This window comes from Symphalangus syndactylus, chromosome 13 (assembly GCF_028878055.3).
Source record: "Symphalangus syndactylus isolate Jambi chromosome 13, NHGRI_mSymSyn1-v2.1_pri, whole genome shotgun sequence".
In the NCBI taxonomy this organism is placed as follows: Eukaryota; Metazoa; Chordata; class Mammalia; order Primates; family Hylobatidae; genus Symphalangus; species Symphalangus syndactylus.
The window spans coordinates 46,136,507-46,155,896 of NC_072435.2; the positions used below are offsets into that span (position 1 = coordinate 46,136,507).

General features: G+C 42.3%; 1 protein-coding gene across 1 annotated transcript in view; it reads right to left on the reverse strand.

Annotated features, from left to right (window-relative positions):
* Positions 1-6,079: 6,079 nt before the first annotated feature.
* LOC129460212 (zinc finger protein 506-like) overlaps positions 6,080-19,390 on the reverse strand; it is a 71,233-nt gene continuing 57,922 nt past the window's right edge. Inside the window, exons 2-5 of the mRNA XM_063616494.1 lie at positions 8,124-8,248; positions 7,230-7,327; positions 6,301-6,308; positions 6,080-6,124 (exon numbers count right to left, since the gene is read on the reverse strand). Coding sequence (XP_063472564.1) covers positions 6,080-6,124; positions 6,301-6,308; positions 7,230-7,327; positions 8,124-8,248 — 276 coding nt within the window. The remainder of the gene's footprint in view (positions 6,125-6,300; positions 6,309-7,229; positions 7,328-8,123; positions 8,249-19,390) is intronic.

Here is a 19,390-nt window from a genome sequence, read left to right on the forward strand (position 1 = left end):
CCAGACAAGTGCTCTTCATGATCATTGTTAAAGCAGCAATAACACCACGTGCTTTCCTGGGACCTGCTGGCCTGTTTTCCACTGATACAAAGTGGAGAAGGCATTGAAATGGCAAAGGAGTGTGATATAAGTTGAATACTTATATGAAACAAAATTTTAAATAAAAAATAGCACTTGATGTTGTACAACTATAGGTGAGACTATTAGTGTGAGGTCATATTTTTACTTATATTGACAAAATAACCACAATATTCTTATTTAGAATAATATTCCTTTTCTGCTGTATATTTGCTAGCTTTTGATAAAATACTATGGGAGCTCAATAGAAATCAACAAAATGAAACATTTTACCAGAAGCATTACTGATGCCTATTAGCTTTCTATGAAAGATTTATACTTTTTTTCAATGTCTTACTTATTGCTTAGAAGTGGCTCTCCTGCCAGAAAACTGTTGTCAGCTGTACCCATGTTGACTAATAGTGAGTAGAAGTGAAGTGGATAAAAAGCAAATGTGTCTTCTCTGTATCATTTTTCATCCATTGGTTGAAGAACAGAAGGATGCAGAAAATGAAAGAAAATATAGTATCTGAAAAATCATGAAGCTCTGTTAACCAGACAAAAATCCCCATAGTGGATGCGTGTTTATTTTGTTTTTTTTAGATGTACTGTCTACTTCTATGAGTTGAATTTTTTTTTTTTTTTTTTTTTTTGAGATGGAGTCTCTCTCTCTTGCCCAGGCTGGAGGGGAGTGGCACAGCCTTGGCTCACTGCAACCTCCAAATCCCGGGTTCAGGCAATTCTCCTGCCTCAGTCTGTTGAGTAGCTGGGATTATCGGATTACAGGCACACGCCACCACCCCCAGCTAATTTCTGTGTTTTTAGTAGAGACGGTTTCACCAGGTTGGTCAGGCTGGTTTTGAACTTCCCATTTTGTGATTTGCCTGCCTCGGCCTCCCAAAGTTCTAGGATTATAGGTGTGAGCCACTGCACTGGGCAAGTTTAAATTTTTTTTTTTTTTACACTTTATATGGAAATAGGATTATGTGGGCTGGGCCCGGTGGCTCATGCCTGTAATCCCACCAGTTTGGGAGGCCGAGGTGGGTGGATCACTTAAGGTCAGGAGTTTGAGACCAGCCTGGCCAACATGGTGGTAGGAGCCTGTAATTTCAGGTACTGAGGCGGCTGAGGCAGAAGAATCGCATGAACCCCGGAGGCAGAAGTTTCAGTGAGCCAAGATGGTGTTACTGCACCATCGCCTGGGCAATAAGAGCTAAACTCCATCTCCAAAAAAAAATACAGGATTTTTGTGTGTGTGTTTTTCTGTGCTGGCTTATTTTACTTAGCATAATATTTTTTAGGTTTATGAATGTTGTAGCAAATAACAAGACTTTCTTATTTCTAAGGGCTGAATAGCATTTCATTGTGTACATACACCACGTTTTCTTTCTCCACCTATTGATGGACACTTAGGTTGGTTCCATACCTTAGCTATTGTGAGTAATCCCTTCCTTCTCTTTTGTTTTGTTTTTGTTTTTGTTTTGTTTTGAGACGAGTCTCATTCTGTGGCCCAAGGTGGAGTTCAGTGGCTTGATCTCGGCTCACTGCAACCTCCACCTTGCAGGTTCAAGCCATTTTAGTGTCTCAGCCTCTGCACCTGGCCAAAAATATATTTTAAATAAAATACTTATGACAGGGCGTGGTGGCTCACACCTGTAATCCCAGCACTTTGGGAGGCCAAGGTGGGCAGATAATCTGAGGTCACGAGTTCGAGACCAGCCTGGCCAACATGGTGAAACCCTGTCTCTACTAAAAAATACAAAAAAATTAGCCGGGTATGGTGGCAGGTGCCTTAATCCTAGCTACTTGGGAGGCAGAGGCAGGAGAATTGTTTGAACCCCGGAGGTGGAGGTTGCAGTGAGCTGAGATAAAGCAATTGCACTCAAACCTGGGGGACAAGAGTGAGACTTATCTCAATAAATAAATAAATACTTAGATATAAACTAACATCTTGTAGAAAAAAAAGAGAAAAAGACATGGCATTGGTCTTGGCACCATTTCCCTAGATACCACATTAAATGCATGAGCAACAAATAAAAGTTTAATTACACTAGACTTTAAAATTTCTGCACATCCAAACAAAATTGAAGTGTGACAACGTCCCTTAGAAAATGGGTGAAAACATTTGCAAATTACATGTGAAAAAAGTGAATATTCAAAATATATAAACAACTCAAAACTAAACAATAAAGTTAAATAACTTGATTTAAAAATGGAGGAACAAAATTTTCATCAAAAAGATACCAAAAAGGACACACAAATTGGGTACATGGGCTCACGCCTGTAATCTCAGCACTCTGGGAGGCCGAGGCGGGTGGATCACCTGAGGTCGGGCATTCTAGACCAGCCCGAGCAACATGGAGAAACGCCGACTATACTAAACACAAAATTAGCCGGGCGTGGTGGCATATGCCTGTAATCTCAGCTACTCAGGAGGCTGAGGCACGAGAATCGCTTGAACCCAGGAGGTGGAGGTTGCAGTGAGCCAAGATCACACCACTGCACTCCAGCCTGGGTGACAGAGTGTGACTTTATCTCAAAGAAAAAAAATTTGTTAGATAACTGCAATATTTAACTGTTACTGTGTACTCATCAAATGCAGATATTTTGAATCATTGGCATGAACTGTGTGGCAGTAAGATTTCAGAGAATATGCAGTATAATTATAATATTCTAATGAGAAACTTTTAATAAGCATTTAAAAGAAACGAGTTACTTTTTATGTTTTAAATATATGCTATTCTTACACAGAATGAAACTGCTGTAATCCAACTTCAGAAGCAAAGAATAGCCTTACATTGTTAAATACAGAAAATACATAGATACATATGTATATATATATATATATATATATATATGTATGTATTTGGCAGAATAGGGTTAGACCCTCTGATATGCGAAACAAATATTAGGAAATAAACTATGGTATTATTTAGATATAGGCTGAAGAAGGTAGATGAAAATCCTATAATTCCTTTTTGCTTGCAGCAAACAAATATATAAGTAACTATTTTGGTAAGTGTGGAGTGCCTCCTAATTATATAATTTACTGCAGGCATATCATACAAATTCTAGGATATTGTCCTAAATATCTGAATCTAAAATTACAAATTTGAAATAGAAAATAGAAAGTAAAAATATATAGGGAGAATGACATCAGTAAGATGAAAAGATTAAAAGTGCCCTATTTTCATATCCCATCACGGCAAAAAAAAGTCAGCTATTTCTGACAAAAATGCCTATATTGGCCAGCTGGGGTGGCTGATGCCTTTAATCCCAGAAATTTGGAGGGTCGAGGCTGGAAGATCACGAGGTCAGGAGTTTGAGACCAGCCCACCCAACATGGTGAAGACCCATTTCTAATAAAATACAAAAAAATTAGCCGGTTGTGGTGATGCATGCCTATAATCCTAGCTACGCAGAAGGCTGAGGCAGGAGAATTGCTTGAACCCAGAAGGTGGAGGTTGCAGTGAGCTGAGATTGCCCCACTGCACTCCAGCCTGGGTGGCAGAGCGAGACTCCATCTCGGAGAGAGAGAAAAAAAGACTTTATTCGAGAACCAGGCATTATAGCTCACACCTGTAATGACAGCTACATGGTACATTAAGGTTGGAGAACTGCTTCAGGCCAGGATTTCGAGACCAGCCTGGGTTATGTAGCAAGGTGACATCTCCAAAATAAGTGCCTGTAAGAGAGATCTGAGATCCAGGGAGGGAGTTCTGAAACACTGTTAAAGCTTAAGGCTGAGAAGAGTTCTATTCAGAAGGCAGGCCCTCATTCAGGTGGGAAACTACAGGGCCTACAGGTCTTGGCCTTTACTGGGGTCCCCAAAGCAGTTCAATGACTCAGCTTCAGTTACCTCAGCCACAGTTTATGGCCAGTTCTCCCTACGTAGAAATCCACACAGTTACCTGAGGAAATGATCTCTGGTACTCAGTGAAAGCCATACTTACCCACATCCTGATACAAGGCCCACTGTATGCAGACCTGACTGCAAAAACCTGCCCTAGTGTCTGCCCTGCAGAGCAAAGTCCTAAAGGATATGCAGTCTGTCCAAAAATAAAATGGGAATTACAACTACCCAAGCCCCTGTAACAAGCCAACTAAAGGTGGACCCTAGTGCAGGCCCAGCAGCCTTGTGACCAAGCTACAACCCCTCTTCACTGCAAATTCAGAAGGCATCTCATCAACCTAACGGCCCAACGAAAGAACAACTTTACCTTCTGAAATCAATTTATGAAAACTTGAAGGAGTGTTTACTCCATCCAATTCAGACACCAAGACAAAACTAGATTTTGCCCATTGTCAATGGCTCTATTTTAATGTATCACGGGAAGTATGTGGCAGAAGAATTAGAGAAATAAAAAAATGCATTTAAATTCAAGAAAAATGAGTAAAAGTTGCTGTTTGTAGATCATAATATATATATATATATATATATATATATATATATTTTTTTTTTTTTTTTTTTTGAGATGGAGTTTTCCTCTTGTAGCCCAGGCTGGAGTGAAATGGCATGATCTCAACTCACCACTACCTCTGCCTACCGGGATTAAGCGATTGTCTGGCCTCAGCCTCTCGAGTAGCTGGGATTACAGGCATGTGCCACCATGCCCAGCTAATTTTTGTATTTTTAGTAGAGATGGGGGTTTCTCCATGTTGGCCAGCCTGGCCTTGAACTCCCGACCTCAGGTGATCCACCCACCTCGGCCTCCCAAAGTGTTGGGATTACAGGCGTGAGCCACTGCACCCAGCCCATACAACTTTATATTTGAAAAAGCATAAACAGTATATTAAAACTTGTCTAAAGTAATAAATACAGGCCAGGCGCGGTGGCTCACGCTTGTAATCCCAGCACTTTGGGAGGCCGAGGAGGGCGGATCACGAGGTCAGGAGATCGAGACCACGGTGAAACCCCGTCTCTACTAAAAAATACAAAAAATTAGCCGGGCGCGGTGGCGGGCGCCTGTAGTCCCAGCTACTCAGAGATGCTGAGGCAGGAGAATGGCGTGAACCCGGGAGGCGGAGCTTGCAGTGAGCTGAGATTGCGCCACTGCACTCCAGCCTGGGCGACAGAGCAAGACTCTGTCTCAATAAATAAATAAATAAATAAATAAATAAATACACTCAGTAAATTAGCCAAATACAAAATTAACATAAAAGTATATGTATGGTTTCATACACTTAAAAACTATCTGGTAAAATAGAAGAAGAGGCTGGGCAGAGTGGCTCATGCCTGCAATTCCAGCACTTTGGGAGGCCGAGGCAGGTGGATCATCTGAGGTCAGGAGTTTGAGATCAGCCTGGCCAACATGCTGAAACCCCGTCTCTACTAAAAATACAAAAATTAGCTGGGTGTGGTGGCAGGCACCTGCAATCTCAGCTAGTCGGGAGGCTGAGGCAAGAGAATTGCTTGAACCCTGGAGGTGGAGGTTGAAGACAGCAATAGTGCAAGACATCATCTCAAAAGAAAAAAAAAAGGAAAAAAAATCTTATTTACTATAGCATTAAATAATAAATTTTGAGAAAAAATTAAGGAGGTAAAAAAATCTTTACAATAAAAAAACGAAAAAATTAGAGATTGCAATAAATTTTAAATTATTTTATGTGTATTAATTGAAAGAATAAGTATTGTTAAAGTGCTATGTTATCCAAAGTGATTTATAGATTCATTAAACTTCCTATAAAAATTGCAGTGGTATTTTTTTCACAGTAATGGAAAATACAATTCTAAAATTTACATGAAACTAAAATAAACTTTGAATAGCCAAAGCAAACTTAAGGTAAAAGAACGAAGCAGGATATCATACTTACAATTTCAAACTATATTTCAAGACTATATAGTAATAAAAACAGAATGGACTGTGCAGAAAAATGTACAAAAAAAATGCAACGGGATCTACTACTCTCACACATTTCAGTCCCAATGCAAAAAGAGAACTTAAAAAATAGTTGTAGTTCTCGAAATCATGCAGATACTTGTGTGTCCCAAAAACAATGAATAATAAGCCAGTGCCGTCTTTTATATGCCATTAAGAGGACTTTGACTTTCAGTGTAAACTTGAAGCTCACCTAAAGAAAAGAATCCTTAAGACAATTTAAAAGTGTAAGACAGGGCTGGGCGCAGTGGCGCATGCCTGTAATCCCAGCACTTTGGGAGGCCAAGGCGGGCAGATTGCCTGAGGTCAGGAGTCCGAGGCCAGCCTGACCAACATGGAGAAACCCCTTCTCTAATAAAAACACAAAATTAGCTGGGCATGGGGGCACAGGCCTGTAATCCCAGCTACTCGGAAGGCTGAGGCAGGAGAATCACTTGAACCCAGGAAAGGGAGGTTGCGGTGATCTGAGATCGTACCATTGCACTCCTGCCTGGGCAACAAGAGTGAAACTCTGTCTTAAAAAAGAAAAAGCATAGTCGGGCACAGTGGCTCACGCCTGTAATCCCAGCACTTTGGGAGGCCGAGGCGGGCGGATCACATGTTTTAGAGCTGGAGACCAGCCTGGCCAATATGATGAAACCCCATCTCTACTAAAACTACAAAAATTAGCAGGGCATGGGGCGGGCTTCTGTACTCCCAGCTACTCGGGAGGCTGAGGCAGGAGAATTGCTTGAACCCGGGAGGTGGAGGTTGCAGTGAGCAGAGATTGCACCACTGCACTCCAGCCTGGGCGACAGAGTGAGACTCAGTCTCAAAAAAAAGAAGAAGATGCCCTGTGTGAGAGCAAAATTTAAGAAAAGAAAAAAAAAACTGCCTAGGAACTATTTCCTTTGGAGCACAGCTTCTCAAATCACATTTTTTTTTTTTTTTTTTTGAGACGGAGTCTCACTCTGTCTCCCAGGCTGGAATGCAGTGGTGCAATCTTGGCTCACTGCAAGCTCCGCCTCCCGGGTTCACGCCATTCTCCTGCCTCAGCCTCTCCGAGTAGCTGGGATTACAGGCGCCCGCCACCACGCCTGGCTAATTTTTTGTATTTTTAGTAGAGACGAGGTTTCACCGTGGTCTCAATCTCCTGACCTCGTGATCTGCCCGCCTCGGCCTCCCACAGTGCTGGGATTACAAGCGTGAGCCACCGCGCCCGGCCCCAACTCACATTTTAAGGACTGGCTTTCTCTTTGACCTTGGGACCTCTTATGTGTGTTGTCTGTTGTATTCATTTTCACTCGCACCTACCTGGGGGTTTGGCAATCATCTCATGTCTCTTCACAGTGAAAGGTTTTTTTCCTTCCTCCAGACAGGTGATCAGGTCTGGCTTAGAGACAACAATACCTGTTTTATTAAAAATAAATAACAAGAATCTTCCTCATATTCTCCAATTACAAGCTAGTACTGTGCTCAGCAGAGAGGATGTGATAAAATATTCTAGTAAATTAATACCAAAATACTAAGTTATAACAGAAATTTCTAAATATTTAGAAAATACTTTCAATTTGTAGATTTCTTAATTTTGCTACCTGGTACTACTGCATCAAAAATTGGTGGTGGCAATGAGATTTTCAGGTGGGGGCAACAATATTTTATGTCACTAAATTTCTGGAATTACCACTAATTTAGAGTGAAGAATACAGCTCATCTCAGGACTGTGGAAAGTTTAGATTAAGATAAAACCTCTTGAAAAAACTATTTTCTAAATTACCAAATTCTGAAAATTTTCTAAAAAAAGAGGATCTGAAACTCTTTTTTTTTTTTTTTTTTTTTTTGAGATGGAGTTTTGCTCTGTTGCCCAGGCTGGAGTGCAGTGGCACGATCTCGGATCACTGCAACCTCCACCTCCTGGGTTCAAGCAATTCTTTGCCTCAGCTTTTTGAGTAGCTGGGATTACAAGTGCCTGCCACCACGCATGGTTAGTTTTTTTATTTTTAGTAGAGACACGGTTTTATCATCTTGGCCAGGTTGGTCTTGAACTCCTGATCTCGTGATCCACCTGCCTTTGCTTCTCAAAAGTGTTGGGATTACAGGCGTGAGCCACCACACCCGGCCCTGAAACTCTTTTATGCAAAGAATAAATTACTAAAAACATTCTACAAAAAAGAGAGAATGAATTATGTATTCAAGTTATCCTCATCAAAGAAGACCAGGTTTCTGTAGTTCTCTAACATCACATCCATATAAAAATTCTGCTGTGCAGTGTCCCGGCAATGCCACTCCTCCAGAGAGAATTCTATGACCACATCTCTAAATTGCAGTGGTCCCTGAAAAACACACACACACACATTTTCACCAAGTGGCCATAGGCAGAATTTTTAATTTGACTTAAGGTGAAATGAGAGAGTAAGGAGAACTGGTTCTGACTTATAGAACTGACTAAAATTATCCAGTAAAATAATTTTCAACACAGAAATATTCTCTAATGTATTCTCTCACTCTGAGAAAATAGATCCACAACATCAGTTCATCTATTTTTCCATATAATAAAGTATAAAATTAGGGCCATAAACATGAACGTGCATTTTTGAGTGCTATATTTTCATCATACAGAATGAGTTGTGAACATTTTTCAGATGGAAAAGACACGTTGAGTTAGAAGGCACATCTCAAATTTTGTTTTGTTTTGAGATGGAGTTTCAATCTAGTTGCCCAGGCTGAAGTGCAGTGATGTGGTCTCAGCTCACTGCAACCTCCCCTCCCCGGTTCAAGTGATTCTCCTGCCTCAGCCTTCTAAGTAGCTGGGATTATAGGCATGCACCACCACACCTGGATAATTTTGTATTTTCAGTAGAGATGGGGTTTTCTCTATTTTGGCCAGGTTGATCTCGAACTCCTGACCTCGGATGATCTGCCCGCCTCCGCCTCCCAAAGTGCTGGGATTACAGGCATGAGACACCGGGCCAGGCCAATTTTTTTGAATTTCTAACAAGCTCACCAGTAATGCCAATATTTTGACCCAAGAAGAATATTTTGTCATACATGCAGTAAGTAGAACAGCCTGTGTTTTTCCCAGTTTTTCTAGCCTGTAAACAAAGATAGGAGCCTTCATTTTCCAAAGAGAAATATGTAGAAAAAAATAAGAAAAAAGGACAGCCACCAGATTAAGTGTGATGCTTTATGCACATCAGCTGCATAAAGATACTTAATATCAAGAGAAAAATAATTAACTCTATAGTGAAAAAAATCCATCAGAGAGCTATTTCACCAAGTGAATCATTAACCATTAACTGCACTAGGACAAATTTTTATGATGTACTAATGCACACAAAAGAACACAGCATCGCTGTTGAAATATTCCTCCCCAAAAAAGTAAATTATAGTCTGAATTTAACCATAAAGAAACATGTTTTATGCAAACTTCAAAATAGAGATAACTCCTATGTTCTGTGATTTTAAGTAGGTTTCATTTAGCACCCTAGAAAACAGGTATCTCCTAATTATTTATTTCAGAATTTTCTGGGTAATAAATGCCATCCTGTTTTAATAAGTTGTTTTTTCTTTTTTTTTTTTTTGAGATGGAGTCTCACTCTGTCACCCAGGCTGGAGTACAGTGGCACGATGTCCGCTTACTGCAACCTCCGCCTCCCAGGTTCAAGAAATTCTCTGCCTCAGCCTCCCAAGTAGCTGGGATTACATACGCCTGCCACCACACTCGGATAATTTTTGTATTTTTAATAGAGATGGGGTTTCTTCATCTTGGCAAGGCTGGTCTTGAACTCCTGACCTTGTGATCCACCCGCCTTGGCCTTTCAAAGTGCTGGGAATATAGGTGTGAGCCACCGCGCCAGGCCTAAATAAGCATTTTCTTAATCCTTTTCTGCATAGAGCTAATGGAACACACAGCTGGAGCCTCAACATTACATGTTCTGCATCTTTACTAAGGACCACAGTTTTCCCCAATAGAAACCTTGAGTATCCACATCTTTCCATGTTCAACAGCCACAAAGGGAGCATTTTTAATACTACAGATCATAAATCCTTGCTGATAATTCTGCATGACATATAAGAAGCTATGATGTAGAGAATGTAGAGAAGGCTCTGGGATATAGGAAAGAAATATTTTTCAGAGACCCTTGACTATCATAAGAATTTTAAGATGTAGTTAAACCTAACTCATTAGGGAGAAAAACACAAGTAGAGAAGTAAAGTTTTGTTAAGTACTAAACACGTGGCAGTCCAGGAGGGAGATTGGACAAAGCTCTTCATCTGACACGTGTTTACCTGAAGAAAAGCCATTTTTTTCTTTCTCCTGCTTCTATGGAATTCCTTCTCAGATGAGATTCTCCAGACAAATTACACCTGCATATGGAGAATATGCCTTTAAAGGTGTCAGTACCACATGTTTACCTGCTAGCATGACATCAAATGGCAGAAAAAGACAGAAAAATTTCATTCTTTTCTGTCCTTTAAAACAGAAGAGATTCAGGAACAATGAGCTGCTCCATGAAGTTAAAAATATAAGTTTCTCCTTTCCTGTCCTGAGGTGCCCTCCCTTGCCACAGACACCAGCAATTTCTGCTACAGTAATGGAAATACGGAAATATGCACCACACTGACCTGTCCCTACTAAACTCAAAAAGAACAGGCCCTGTGACCACCCTTTAGTGCAAAGGTGGAACTTAACTCTCATGAATGTATTTTGAAGCAATCATACCTGATTCTGGCCTTACCTTAGAGTCACATGAGGCCCTTCATTAAAACAACATGGATGCTTCCACCGACAACAATAAACAGAAGCTGTGGAGAGGGCACAAGACATTTCTGCAAATTGGCCATGTGATCCTCATGAGAAGCCTGGGCTGATAACCACTAAGCTAAGCATTGCCTCTCAAGCTTTAACCAGCTTATAAATCACTTGGTAATTTTGGCCCCACCTTATGTAATGTGATTCTGGAGGATTGAAAAGGGTCCGTGAATGGGTGTTTTAAACAAGTCCCCTGTCAATGCTGATGTTGCTCCCCCTGGGCTCATTGTTAGCATTAGTTAGAGAAGCAGGCACAGCACAGGGTTCCTTACACTCAGCACTCGTGTCACAACCTAATATTTCTGGTACAAATAAGGACAATGCATGTCCATCCTAAAGTTTTATATTCTTTGCTGGCTCTTTAAAGTTTACAGAGAAAACAGAAGGCAGCAATGTCTCAATAATTCTGTATTTAAAGAAAAACATGGGTCGGGCCCTGTGGCTCACACCTGTAATTTCAGCACTTTGGGAGGCCAAGGCAGGTAGATCACAAAGTCAAGAGATCAAGCCCATCCTGGGCAACATGGTGAAACCCCGTCTCTACTAAAAATATAAAAATTAGCTGGGCGTGGTGGCAGGCATCTGTAATCCCAGCTACTCGGGAGGCTGAGACAGGAGTATCGCTTGAATCTGAATGGCAGAGCTTGTGGTGAGTCGAGATTGTGCCACTGCACTCCAGAATGGGTGACGGAGTGAGACTTCATCTCAAAAATTAAAAAGTAATTAGAATAACAATTCTTCTGTTCATAAATATCCCTCATGTGTAGATGTCAGAAATCACAACAATATAAAGAAAGTGGCCCAAATAAAGCTTAAGATTATGGACACATCTATTTATTGTACCAACCATATGATGCATAATTCAATTATTTATCCAGTTGCTAGTCTAGACTAAAAGTTTCTGGGTTGTAGGAACCATGACTACTTCATGGTTTTTTTTTTAATGGCCATATGAAATGGAAGCAACTAGTTTATCTGTTTGGGTCTCCAGATCTCCTCCTTCTTTATCATCCAAGTACCAGGAAACTGGATAAACTCTTATCTGGGTACCAACCAAAGACACCTCTTGTATGAGGGGATGAACAAACACAGATGACTCATTTCTCTAACACTGAGACAGAAGCAGAATTAACCATTTTTGTCAGCCTGACACAATTCTGTTCTGGACATCCTCAAATGCCTCAAAGACACACACCTAGGTTATTGTGAGATTATTAGATATCATTGGGCTGATGGCCCAATGATAAGCCAGGCTGCAGACTCAGGCTGTTTCTGAATAGAAAATGGAAATGCGCTGGTGGAGCTCCAGAACCTGGATCACCTGTTCTGCTTTGCTACCTCTTGGGTAGAAGAAAGAACAAAAATACTCTACTCCAGTATCACATTTTACAGGTCAATATAGTTGTGGTCATGGCTCCGTATACTTTGTGGCCTTGTTCTCTCACTCCTAAGATGCTTATTTACACTTATAGATTCTTCCACCAGATTCTATTTCCTCCTGGAGCCTCTCACATAACTGTAGCAGGTCAATGAACAAGATGTGAAAATCTCACAGAGCCACCTTCCCAAATGGGAGCTGTAAGTTGTCTATGCTGACATCTCACAAGGCACAAAATGCCTTTTGTTAGTTTTCTGCACATTCACAATCTAAAGTCCGGCCCTTTTTTGTAAATCCCAGGCAGAGGCCAGACCTTATCTGCAGATTCTAGGTAGGATCCACCTGGCTCTACATCCTTTGGTGTTACAGCAAGTGGAGTACAATCCGAGGAGATCCCCTCATAGAGGCTGCTCTAGCACATTCTAAATGATGAGTCTACGTGAAAGAAAAAAAGCTGACACAACATGAATATAAGTAGACAGTTTATTTGGGTCAAGCTTAAGGATAATCTGGGAGCAAAGATTCAAGTTGTCTGGAATCTACACTTTGATTGGCATCAGTTACAAGACGATTTGTAAAGACAACGAGAGAAGAACAGATGGTAGACACAAAGTTGTTTGTCAGAAATTTTTATGTATTTACAGAAATAGCATTTATTATTGATTAGATATATATAGTTATGGTTTAGCGTATGGGATATAATGTCCAATGTGTCATTATTAGTTTAATTTATAGCTACTTGTGGCAATCATGAACAGTTTCAAGAGATGAATACATAGTTCAAAGGAGGGAGAAATAACTGCATTTTCATTTTCATGTCTCTGAGTTTGATAACCAAAGGACTTGCATTTTTTAGATTAAAGTTTTTTATTTCCCAAATCTCAAGACCTAAATTCAAAATTTGGAACTGCAGATTTAGGGTCTGAAGGGCTGGAGTAGCAGCAGATGTTACCTGAATATTTGTGAGCACTTTAGCAAGAGGAGAAAGGGGAACGTGGAGATTCTCATGTCTCTATGTCTACTAATGCACATGTTACTGTGATTGGGTTTCTGGGCTACATAGTTTTTGTATCAGTTTCAGGCCTGAAGATACAAGTCATTGATAGAGGTAAAATGGTTGATTGCTCCCCTGTGAAGTCTGTAGAAATGTGATCTAGCCTCTCTAGAAGTGGCTCCAGAGGACTATAGATACCAAATAGGCAGAGACACAATTCTGCTTGCATATTTAGGGAACAGCATGCACTTTGCTGCACAAGTGTGAGTTGACTGGAAGCCTGAGAGGGAAAGTCCCCTCTAGAGTAAATTCTGGTTGGCACCTTATGTGTTTATATCATGTCTGCTAATTCTAGACAGTGTTTGGAAACAATAATTAAAAGAAAAATTTTCTCCACCCCAGAGAAACTCCACAATAATAGAACAGAAAGAAAATGGTTTTATTACACAACTGAACTTAAATGTGACATGCATCATCATCAGTCTGCTTAAGGGATCGCAAAGACAGAAAGATGGTCACCATAATTAGTTCACAAGTAGAAGAACTTACAGCACCATCTCATACATAGTTCATCCTAAATTCACCTGGAGATTGAAGAGGCCATCTGTGTATGCTAGTTGCTTATATTCAATGACAAACTTTTCACATCTTCATAACAGGAAGTGGTTTAGTAGCTTGAATCCAGGTGCCTTCTAAAGGTAGGCTTTCATTCTGCTACAAAAATGGTTGAATAGGGTTCTATCTTTTTGGCTATTTACATTTTAGAGCAGTGGCTCTGTACTCCCTGGCATTGGGTTACAGCATTCCTGCTTGCTTTCTCCTGGTTGCTAGTGGCCTTTTTTTTTTTTTTTTTTTTGAGACAGAGTCTCGCTCTGTCGCCCAGGCTGGAGTGCAGTGGCACAATCTCGGCTCACTGCAAGCTCCGTCTCCCGGGTTCCTGCCATTCTCCTGCCTCAGCCTCCCGAGTAGCTGGGACTACAGGCGCCTGCCACCATGCCTGGCCTGGCTAATTTTTTGTATTTTTAGTAGAGACGCGTTTTCACCATATTAGCCAGGATGGTCTCAATCTCCTGACCTCGTGATCTGCCCATCTTGGCCTCCCAAAGTGCTGGGATTACAGGCGTGAGCCACTGCGCCCGGCCTAGTGTCCTCTCTTGACCTATAACATCTGCCACTGAGGCACAGCCTGGAGCACAGCTCATATTTTATGTGAACCCCATTTGCCACAGCAGCACTCTAGTGTCACATCAGAGAGTGAGGCATGAGCTGCAGGAGGAGAGCCTGCAAGCCTCATGGGTAGAATTGCACCTTCACAATCATGGGAATGTGATTAGTGTTTCAGCCTCAGTTTCTACGTATAGTAGGGACATGGAAAAAATACTGCTGAGTTTCCAGCATGAGTCCAGATAGAAATAGCTCTAAAAGTTCTTGCTATGAAAGCCCACCTCATTTAGACACCATCGGATATGAATAGGGCTTTTGAAACAGACACCCAAAGCACTGGAGAGAAAAACAGATCTCCATCTGAGCCAGATTATTTTGAGAGAAAAAAGTTCAAAAGATCTTAAGAAAAAGCTCATATTATGTAATCCCAGCACTTTGGGAAGCCGAGGTGGGCGGATCACAAGGTCAGGAGTTCGAGACCAGCCTGACCAACATGGTGAAACCCCGTCTTTACTAAAAATACAAAATTAGCTGGGAGTGGTGGCACACGCCTGTAATCCCAGCTACTCGGGAGGCTGAGGCAGGAGAATCGCTTGAACCCAGGAGGCGGAGGTTGCAGTGAGCCAAGATCATGCCATTGCACTCCAGCCTGGGTGACAGAGCGAGACTCCATCTCAAAATCTCAAAAAAAAAAAAAAAAAAGGAAAGAAAAAGCTCATATTAGATATAAGATTTATCAGCCAGAAAATATTCCCCTAAAAACAATTTCTCTCAAAACACCCAAAGTACACAGCTACTCTCAGCATGAGAAACATGAGCCTTATGAAAAAAAAATGCTGCCAGGCGCGGTGGCTCACGCCTGTAATCCCAGCACTTTGGGAGGCTGAGGTGGGTGGATCACGAGGTCAGGAGATCGAGACCATCCTGGCTAACATGGTGAAACCCCGTCTCTACTAAAAATACAAAAAATTAGCTGGGTGCCGTTGCGGGCACCTGTAGTCCCAGCTACTCAGGAGGCTGAGGCAGCAGAATGGCATGAACCCGGGAGGCGTAGCTTGCAGTGAGCCGAGATAGAGCCACTGCAGTCCGGCCTGGGTGAAAGAGCGAGGCTCCGTCTCAAAAAAAAAAAAAAATGCAGTTTTTCAGAAAAATTTTATAGCTTTTTTTCCATCTTTGCTGGTCTCTCATCTCCTAGCCATTAAATTGGAGTTCTATATTGAAATACATCTGACAACTTTCAACACACTTTTTGATGAAGAAATAGAATCTGACTGTGTTCATATAGTGGAATATATTACAACTTGCAACATAGCTAACTGAACAGCTATTATGGTTTTTGGGTGGCCACATCACCTGTCTCCTGTAATAACAGCATTTCAATTTAGTAAAATAAAAGATACACAAATTGTGTTTACTCACAATTTTCCCTATTGCATAAAGTAATAAACATGTCACACTAATATCTACTGTAAAAACTTGGGAGTAAATTTTCTTTGGATATTAGATATAAAGATCTAAGTATGAATAATTTTAATGAACTGGTCATAATGTATGCAGTATTTTTAAAAATTGCAACTACATAGCTGGGCATGGTGGCTCACGTCTGTAATCCCAGCACTTTGGGAGGCTGAGGCATGTGGATCACCGGAGGTCATGAGTTTGAGACCAGCCTGACCAACATAGAGAAACCCTGTCTCTACTAAAAATACAAAATTAGCTAGGCTAAGTGTGGCACATGCCTGCAATCCCAGCGACTCAGGAGGTTGAGGCAGGAGAATCCCTCGAACCTTGGAGGCAGAGGTTGCAGTGAGCCGAGATTGCACCATTGCACTCCAGCCTGGGCAACAAGAGTGAAACTCCGTTTCAAAAAAAAAAATTTGCAACTACAGTTAGGTGCAGTGTCTCACACTGTAGTCCCAGCACTCTGTTAGGCTGAAGCATGTGGATCACCAGGTCAGGAGTTCAACACCAGCCTGGCAAATATGGTGAAACCCCGTCTCTACTAAAAATGCAAAAAAAATTACCTTGGCGTGGTGCAGCGCGCCTGTCATCCCAGCTACCCGGGAGGCTGAAGCAGAAGAATCGCTTGAACCCAGGAGGCAGAGATTGCAGTGAGCCAAGATCAAGCCACCGCACTCCAGCCTGGCTGAAAGAGCAAGATTCCGTCTCAAAAGAAAAAAAATTGCAACTATACTTCAGTTAAAACACTTTATATTTCAAAAGTATAAATAAAATAACCATTTAAGCGATTAATTCAAAGTATTGTGGCTTAATATTCATAGGATTGTAGAATACGGTGTTTATGGCTCATGCTTGTAATCCCAGTACTTTGGAAGAGTGAGGCAGGTGGATCACCTGAGGTCAAGATCAAGCTGGCCAACATGGTGAGACCCCATCTCTACTGAAAATACAAAACCTTACCCAGGCTTGGTGGTGCATGCTTGTAATCCCAGCTGCACGGGAGGCTGAGGCAGGAGAATCACTTGAACCCAGGAGGTGGAGGTTGCAGTGAGCTGAGATCAAGCCACTGCATTCCAGCCTGTGCAACAGAGGGAGACTGCCTAAAAAAAAAAATTGAGGTCAAAATAAGTAAACAAATCTTTTCAAGGTACAGATCCAATCACCCACCCCATCCTGTTCACTTACATGCTCAATAACCACCCTTCCAGGAGACACTGCACTATGCCCCAGTGAGTGCCCCGGGTGCATTTTACTTTGTAAGTTATTTACGCCATCCCACTGGGGTCAGTTTTTTTTCTTTTGGAGTGTTTTTTCACTATTGTTTTCACTATTTTTCTGCCCCTCCCACAAGATAATCCAGAAGACAGAAATTATTTGTTTTCCCCTCAATACCAGCATCTGATTGACTAGCAATGTGTCTCCAAGAAATGGAAGCTAGGTTGGGTGAAGAAAATCTTCATGTCTCGTTGGCCGGGCGCAGTGGCTCACGCTTGTAATCCCAGCACTTTGGGAGGCCGAGGCGGGCGGATCACGAGGTCAGGAGATCGAGACCACGGTGAAACCCCGTCTCTACTAAAAAATACAAAAAAATTAGCCGGGCGTGGTGGCGGGCGCCTGTAGTCCCAGCTACTCGGAGAGGCTGAGGCAGGAGAATGGCGTGAACCCAGGAGGTGGGGCTTGCAGTGAGCCGAGATTGCGCCACTGCACTCCAGCCTGGGTGACAGAGCAAGACTCCGTCTCAAAAAAAAAAAAAAAAAAAAAAAAAAAGAAAAGAAAATCTTCATGTCTCAAGGATTTAGCTTTTCAAAAAAAAAAAAAAGTGCACCAGAAGATGCCTTTCAGCCCCAAGGCTGCCACCTGCTCCCATTAGAGGCTATACTCCATACTTCAGGTGGTCCTATGGGAGAAAATGACCCAAGAGCTAATAGTCACTAGACACATAGCCATAGCCATGGTGGGTATATTGGTTTATTCCCAGAAAGTACTAAAACCCAGGACCAGAAAAAAACTGAAGGATAGCTGAGGACACGTCATCCTACAAAGTTTCCAAAGGGTAATCTTGACCCAAAAACATTCCGGTAAGTTCTCTGGAAAAATAAAAGAAAAAGAGGCGCCAGACACGGTGGCTCACACCTGTAATCCCAGCACTTTGGAACGCGGAGGCGGGCAGATCACGAGGTCAAGAGATCGAGACCATCCTGGCCAACATGGTGAAACTTCTCTAGCTGGGCATGGTGGCCTGTGACTGTAGTCCCAGCTACTCAGGAGGCTGAGGCAGGATAATTGCTTGAACCCGGGAGATGGAGGTTGCAGTGAGCCCAGATCGCCTGACTGCTCAACTGCAGGACCTCACTCCAGTCTGGCAACAGAGCGAAAACTCCGTCGCAAAAAGCAAAACACACAAAAAAAAAAAAGAAAAAAGAAAAAGACACAAATATTTTTTACAATACAGTGTCGGGGATTATTCTGTGCTTTCTTCTCCTGGGAAATATTTACAAACGGAAAACAAATCTTTTCAATAGTGTTATGCCATGCTTTTTAAAGAATGATTAATTGAGGTACATGGGGTACAACTCGAGGCCCTGCTTGGGACACATGTGAAAAATGCCAGGGAAAAGCAGTCCCCTGTGAGGTGTGAAAATAATTAATTGCACTTTTTGTTAAATTACTACATACAGGGAAATAAAATTCAAGCTTAAACAACTATAAACTGCCAATTAAGCTCTGAATACATAACCAGGACATTTCCACCTACGTAACTATACCTAACCAGTTTACTGAATATGGTTTTCTTCATCATGCACCTTATAAATGTCTTTCCTTCAAGCCCCTACCATGGACCACAGACTACAAACTATAGCTGGGTGCTCTACAATTCTTGAATCACTCTTTGACTAAACGTTTGATATTTTTGGGGTGACTCGTAATTTTTTTTTTTTAGACAGAGTTTTGCTCTGTCGCCCAGGCTGGAGTGCAGTGGTAAGATATCAGCCCCTGCAACCTCCGCCTCCTGGGTTCAAGCGATTCTGTCACCTCTGCCTCCCGAGTAGCTGGGACTACAGACATTAGCCATCACACCCAGCTAATTTTTGTATTTTTAGCAGAGATGGGGTTTCCTCATTTTGACCAGGCTCGTCTTCAACTCCTGACCTCAAGTGATCCGCCCGCCTCGGCCTCCCAGTGCTAGGATTCCAGGCGTGAGCCAACGCGCAAGGGCCCGTACATTCTTAATAGGAGAAAAGGGAAACTGTGAAGACCACGCACCAAAACTCTTCCCATTCATGAACCTGCATTCTGTGTCAGGATTCTCCCGAGGACCCTCCCGTGGTCCCTGCACGATCTGGGAGACACGTGGCGTTGTGGGTGCACAGCTGCCCGGAGAGGGCTCCAGGCCAGGGCACAGTCACTGCGAGGGGAAGAGACAGGACGCCCGGGGACCCAGGTGTCAGCGCAGCCGCCATCTTACGGCTGAAGGGGACTGAGGCCGAGCTGGGCAAGGAGAACTTGGGGCGCAGATTGTGGAGCTGACTGCGGGGAGGCCTGAGTCCCGCCACAGCCACTTCCCACCCGTTCCAACCAGTTCCTCCCCTACTCTCGGAATGTCGGACGGCACTCTCGCCATTTCTAGGCTTCCAGGAGGACCTGGCGTCTTAGCTGTGGATCTC